This window comes from Cynoglossus semilaevis, chromosome 10, assembly GCF_000523025.1.
Source record: "Cynoglossus semilaevis isolate Cse_v1.0 chromosome 10, Cse_v1.0, whole genome shotgun sequence".
Classification (NCBI taxonomy): domain Eukaryota; kingdom Metazoa; phylum Chordata; class Actinopteri; order Pleuronectiformes; family Cynoglossidae; genus Cynoglossus; species Cynoglossus semilaevis.
In genome coordinates, this window is record NC_024316.1 from 16,690,526 (window position 1) to 16,697,256 (window position 6,731).

The window sequence follows — 6,731 nt, forward strand, 5'->3', positions numbered from 1 at the left end:
GTGTCTTTTGAAATTTCTATGGGCGACTCGGTCAGTCGCCCATGCCTTTTTCCCCCCCAAAAAAATAAGCGGGGGGTTCGGGGGGGGGGGGGGGGGGGGGTAAATGTAAGGAATGTAAAAGATTCCGAGCAGGGATTGGGGGAGAGGGGGTGATGCTGATTCTCACAACAGCATCACACACACCTCTCCTCCCGTCGGTCCCTCTGTGGTTGACTGACGGTGTCGTTGGGACAGGGTTAAAACTCTGACACTCGTGTTGAAAAAATGTTTTTTTTGTTGTTGTTTTTTCAAACTCTGACACTCGTCTTGAAAAAATGTTTTTTTTTTATGTTGTTGTTTTTCGTTGAATGTGTTCGAACAGACACAGGAAGTCGATTTCACTGCTTCACTGCAGTGTTGTGTGTGAGGAGAACAAACTCACACACACACACACAGTATGCAACGGTTAAAAATGAAACAGCTGGGCCCAGACTGTTGAGCAGCGTAACATACATGGAGAAAGGAATAAGAAAAAGATAGAACTTTGTTCTTGGGAATAGCTCTACTGCTTTAATACTTCATGTTGGCAGAGGCGGAATGTTGAATACAGACCAAGGGGAGGAAGGGGTGAGGAGAGGGAGATGACGGAATCCTGAACAAACAGACCTCACATTAAGGAAACCACAACATATTCCTCTGTCTGTTAGAAATTTAAAACTAATTAGAAAAGACTCAGCGTTTTACCAAACCCCGCCCCTGAAGCTGAATAACAAGCAACAGTGGCAGCTTAGAAATGCTGACTCAGTAAAAAAGCAAAACTAACTAACTAAATAAATAAATAAATAGTGCTTTGCAGAGAAAAAAGTCGATTTTTGATGAAATCTGTAGCCAGGAAAGACTTTTTTATTTTTGTAATAAAAAACAAAAGTCGAAAGCAGAGCTGAGCTGCACAGGACTTTGTTGATAACTTTATCTTTATCTCTCTGAATCTGTTCCAAAAACATAGAACAACAACAAAAACAAACATCCGTACGTGTAGCTAGAATTAAAAATTTAGACTTCGAGTGCAGCCAAAACAAATCTATAGGATCTTTTTTATTTACTTTTTTGCTTTTTTTTTACTTTTTAATTTTTTTGCTGTTTTTTTATGTAAGATAGTTTACATTAAATCATTAAAAAGGTACAGAGAAATTAAAGCATAACCTACTACTCACCTGTACCACATATGTCAAACTCAAGGCTTGTGTTAGTTTGAACTAGATGGCGCTGATGCAGTGGTCCAGTCCAATTCATATTTCATAATTCTTTAATTCCAATTATGCTTGACGTTATTATTTTGGATTGAGTTATTTTATTTTACTGAGGAAAAATGTTGTTGCAGTTGTTCAATATTTCTGTTTAGCGCATCGTCAGCACTGTACTGTTCAATAAATGTTAATCAATCTGTTCGGCCCAGAACTTGGACTGTGATCGACGTGATCTTAGAATTAATGAGGTACTAAACAAAGCTACATTCATTTTTCCATTCTAAAGAAAAAATGTCTCTGTTCAGAAGTAGCAGCAATAATTACAATTTCAGTCACAGTGGGGTGAGCTATCCCAAAGGAGGGAGGAAAGGTCAAACGAGGTCAACCTAATCAATAAAACACGGTTGATTAAAAAATCCTAACAAGAAACAAATGTGTCATTCATGGACATACTCTACCTGGTGTGGAATATTGCTGATCCCTGGAAAAATCGATGCCAGCACCAATCAGTGTCATGATCTTCTCGATCTGAGGACAGGAGAAGAAGAGAGACGGTGAGAGAGGGAGGGAGGTGGAGGGAGGGGTGAGTCAGTGGAGAAGACATCAGATTTCAGCCTCCACCTTCCACCTTCCACCAGCAAAGAAAAAAAAAATCACCTCAAACAATCAACCCACAAATACCACAGGCACTCTGTGAACGGAGGTGGACGGCACCACAGCTAAATTTTGCTGTGAGAAAAGTCCGTTTCAACAGATTTATGTGGAAGTGTAAAAGATTCTGAAGGGCATCTCAAGCCGCTCCGCCACGGTCCATTGCCTTTATGGCCCATTTACAGCCCCCGGCATTACAGTCATTTCTGTTGTCTCGCACTCACTGCTGCAGGAAAGTACGGCCGGAGTGCAGCCTTCGGGCCGGGCGGGTTTTTATGAATACAGTCATAAATCAAAGTGAAAAAACCAGTAAGGAAAAGTCCAGATCTGAAGAGGACGTAGAGGCCATGCTGGATTAAAACTGTCTGTCGTTGTCATAATATAAAAGCTCAGATCAGACTGTACAAAAACACCCAGATCCCCAGGATGTCCTGCCACAGCTTCATGCATTTCCTACTAATGCAATGTTCAGGTTCCACCTGTAAAGATGACATCATGCCGTAGACATGCACACATGCAAAGAACACCACATTTTCGTTGGTGCAATTCACAGAATACTACAGTATAATGTGTATTTATGGTCAATGTGAGTCCTGAATATAATCACTGCTGCGTACCTATATGGAATAGTATAGTATATAGTGAATATATATGTGTTTCTGGTATATATTGAGAGGTTTTTATATTCGGATGGTGCAATATATATATTAAAAATATGAAGATTATATGAAACACATACGTACAATTCAAACATCTGATTCTAGAATAGTGTTGGTCACTCTTCGTGTATGTGGACTATAGTGCTAAGGAAGCAGAGTTGTCACAAAGTTGTCTAAATATTATTAATATTAGTGTTTTATACAAAGTCATTATCTTTATATAAATGTTTGTTTTTTTCTGTGGACTCACATTACGGAAGTCTGCATTACAAACCATGACAGGCTAACGGTCTGATTAGCATAACTGCATATGAAAATAAAGTACCATCTGGTACGGTGTTGATTAGCTCATGTCGTTGATGTCAGTTAGAGGAGCAAAAAGAGAAACATGTGACTCTAGAATTTAAAAAAAAAGAAGGAATGAATAATCACTGGGATTATATCATTCCACATGGATTTATTAATCCTGTCAGAAACCCATCTACTCCCACTAGGAACGATCCAGAAGAAGGACAGAGCCAGAGCCCAGAATGACCAGGAGATATCGTTTACATAGATGGATTTCTTTCTTACGCTGTCGGGGGAATTAGATCTTCCTTGTTTTGTTGTAGGAGAAGTCTTTGGCGTCTGCTGAGAGAGAAGTCAGGGGGTTTGTTTTGCCTTCTTTCCGTGCACTGTTCCAGTAAACACTCAACCAGGGCTATTTATTTACATTTACACCACGGTCCATTTGAAAACCTTTTAAATTGGAACCCATTTTATGCCACTGGCGTCGAAATTGTATTATAATGAGTTATTATAACAAAGTTAATTAGGCTTAAAACATTTCAAATTATGAAAAAAGAAACACAGCAAGATTGAGATGTGGACTCTGCACTGCAGTTTGTAGTACGATAAATATTCAAAAAACAAACAATGTGGCGGCGTTCATTTTTCAGTGTTTTCAACGTGATTCTTCAGCAAAGATAAATGGTCTGGAAAGAAATCAGGAATATGGTTTTAGTTCAATCTATTCAATCTGGAAAAAAAAATTGGAATATGGTTTTAGTTCAATCTATTCAGCTCTGTCTGTTACTTCTCCATACCTTTGATTAGAATCTCACATATTGACCAGATGGTGAATTAGTCTCTCGCACACACTTAACAAACAACCTCCGTCTACCAGCGGCTCACGTTCACGTTGGACTGTAATGTTAATGGAGAATTGACAACGTAAACAAAGATCCAGACGAGTCAGCAAACACAGACGCCACCGTCTGCTGCGCAGGTTCATAAAAATCAACATTTTCAACCCTGTTCACTTTACCCTTGATTAACTCCGTGTTTCTTTGAAATACTAGCTAAGTTACCACAAGCTATATATGTTAATATACTGTATATGTGTATGTATGTGCATATGATAACATTTATACATGTAAAAATATATAACATATATAAAACAAATGTATAAATATCTGTCAGTCCTTAGAGACGAGCGGAGACGGACCAGGGCATCGGTCTCCTCGTCCTGTCCAATGAAAACCAGAGCTGCACTAATGGGATTTGGATGCAGCTACTGGGGAAAGAGCTGGATAAAGAATTTAGTATAAGCTTTGAAAACATAAACCCTTATCAGCGGACACTGCCTGGTGATTTCCTCGAGGTAAGAGTCTCATGCTGGAGGAGTAAAAAAACCTCTGTGTCATGAGGACGAACTGAACGAGTGGGAGAAAGAATGTGGTCTCGTGCTGCAGAATCGACAATCAATCCAGAGACCTGAGATGGAGAGGCACCATTGTCACAGGGCCTCAGTAGGACGAGGGAACAATAAAGGGGGGTCAGATGTCAGTGGCAGGTTGAAGGTCAACAGCTGAAGAGCTGCCAGTGATGAAAGGCGCTCAGTGTGAGATAAAAGACACACAAATCCATTTATCATGCCTCTCACAGCTGGCCCGCTCCACCAGGACCACAGAATAACTCACTCCTGTTTGAAAGTGAAGTGTTTTATTTTTTCATTAACAGCCTTGAGAATCGGCAACAACATAACATGAGTTCGAGGAGGAAGAGGTGTAAAAACCCATAAGGCCGGGCCATCAAATTATAAATGTAGTCATTTTCCACCCATGACATCGTGAGTGGCTAATAAACAGAGCTAACGACCATAACATATGAATGTGTTATCGTGGGCTGCATGTCGCTAGTCATTTGTGGGGAAATCTTATTACTCCCCAACTCGGCTTCTCTTACTTTCTTAAAGGACCATCAACTGGGCCATTATGAGGTTACATCTGGGCCACATGTGGCCCACAGGCCACTACTTGAATTGACTGGCCCTAAATTCTGCTCAACTGTGGGACACAAACGGGCTACTTCCAGACCACCTGACACACTGACAGATTCCGTTCACCAACGGAGGCCAACAGAGCTACTCCCCCCTCACCCCCACCCATCACAATTAGAACTATGATCGCAACAAATCCTGGACTGAAACCACCCACACAAACACACGTACAACATTTCATCACCGAACTGAAACGCACACTCAATAAGCACAATAAGCGCTGTCAGCAGTCTCATCAAGCGCCTCTTAAAATAGCACAATGTCATGCTTCTAGGAACTTCTGGGAACAATGTTATCTTTAAAAGCATCTCCAAAAACTCAAAGATCAAAGAAGAACACGTCGCCATAAGATGAAACCTGTCACGGAACTACAGCTACCCAACCGAAGAACTCACTTCTCTGCACTGACTACGCCAGACGAGCTGCTGCAGGTCTGAGTATCATCTCAAAAATGAAAATCCCCCCTGTTGGCCAAACAAGATCATGACACACAACCACAGCAGGTTGAGGCTACTTTTCTTAACACCGGTACAAAAAGATGCAAAACAAAAAAAACAAAACATAAAAAAGTCTAGTCTGGTCTTTCACCAATAACTCTAGTTACCAAACAGTCTTTCCAGGAAAGTTGATATTAACAGAAATGTTAAAATAAAAAAATTCTCTCAATTTAAAATAAAAATAAATAAAATATTCTCTCAAATAATGAACTCATGAGACACTAATGTAATTAATGAACCCCAAGAAGAGCTAAAAAGGACTCCATACTCACAAAGGCTGGTTTCATAGTGCCTACAGCATCTGTGGAGCCCAAATGGTGAAATGAAGGTATAAGAAGTGTGGCTGTGAGGACGACGGCCTCCGTCTGTCTCCGTCTGTCTCCGTCACCCAGCCTCCGTCTCTCTCTCTCCTCCCATCTGCCGAGCTCAGTGTGTTGGCCCTAACAATGCTCCCTCAGGACTGTCATCTTCAGTGGGATCCCAAGGACCAAGACCAAGCCACATTAGCATGTGTTTGCACACACACATACACACACACACACTCTGAGCTTCTTAAAGGGAGGGATGCGTAGGCCAAGACCCTCATGCAAGTCAAATCCCCTCGTCCTGAAACCAGAGGCGTCGCGAGCGAGAATGAGGCTGGTGTGAATAAAGGAGGAGGTGGAGAGGAGTTGAAACAGATATAGAAAAAAAAAGCGTAAGACGCTGTGAGAACTGGAATATTTAGCACAGCTGATTATGAAAAAGGAGAAGCCGGGCCAGAAGCTGTCACACAGACCAGTAGAGTGTTGCAGAGCAGTGAGTCATGACAGGAAAGATGGCTGCCACGCCGAGATACCGCCGAGGATGACGGGTCACGGGCAGAGACTTAAAAATGTGCCGTACACTCCCAACAGTGTAACGAGAGCGCAGACGAAAGTTACGCCCAATCAAACTTTAAGCACTTTTCACAGGCACTCCCCTCATTTGGAATTCCCTTTATGTTGTGAGCGTGAATATTTAAATTCCAAGCAAATGCAGCCTGAAAAGAAAAGGAGGAAGAGCGATGTGTTGGTGCTCTCGCCTTCTGTTTTCAGCACAGAACTCCGGGGCAACTGAATCGCTATTCAGGAGAGAAGAAACCGAGGCCAGAGCTCATAAATATTTACCACACAGCTCGGAAATTGGACCAACGAAATTGGCTCATCAGAAATGTCAACTGCAGGTACGTCACCGAGCAATCACTGTCTGTAGAACGACAAGGAGCTGCTGATCACTGATGACTTTTATGGTTTTGAATACGAAGACTTGGATCACAGTCACACTTGTTCTTTTGGGTCTAAACCATTGTTTCCCAATGGACTTGTTTCCCAGGAGTTTACAAATAATGTCTATTGAC

At 41.6% G+C, this 6,731-nt stretch overlaps 1 protein-coding gene across 3 annotated transcripts in view; it reads right to left on the reverse strand.

The window, feature by feature from the left end:
• The window catches only part of anks1aa (ankyrin repeat and sterile alpha motif domain containing 1Aa), a 53,088-nt gene that overhangs the window by 13,884 nt on the left and 32,473 nt on the right, over positions 1-6,731 (reverse strand). For all 3 annotated transcript variants that reach the window (XM_017036072.2, XM_025059548.1, XM_025059549.1), the window contains one exon: positions 1,685-1,754. In XM_017036072.2, coding sequence (XP_016891561.1) covers positions 1,685-1,754 — 70 coding nt within the window. The remainder of the gene's footprint in view (positions 1-1,684; positions 1,755-6,731) is intronic.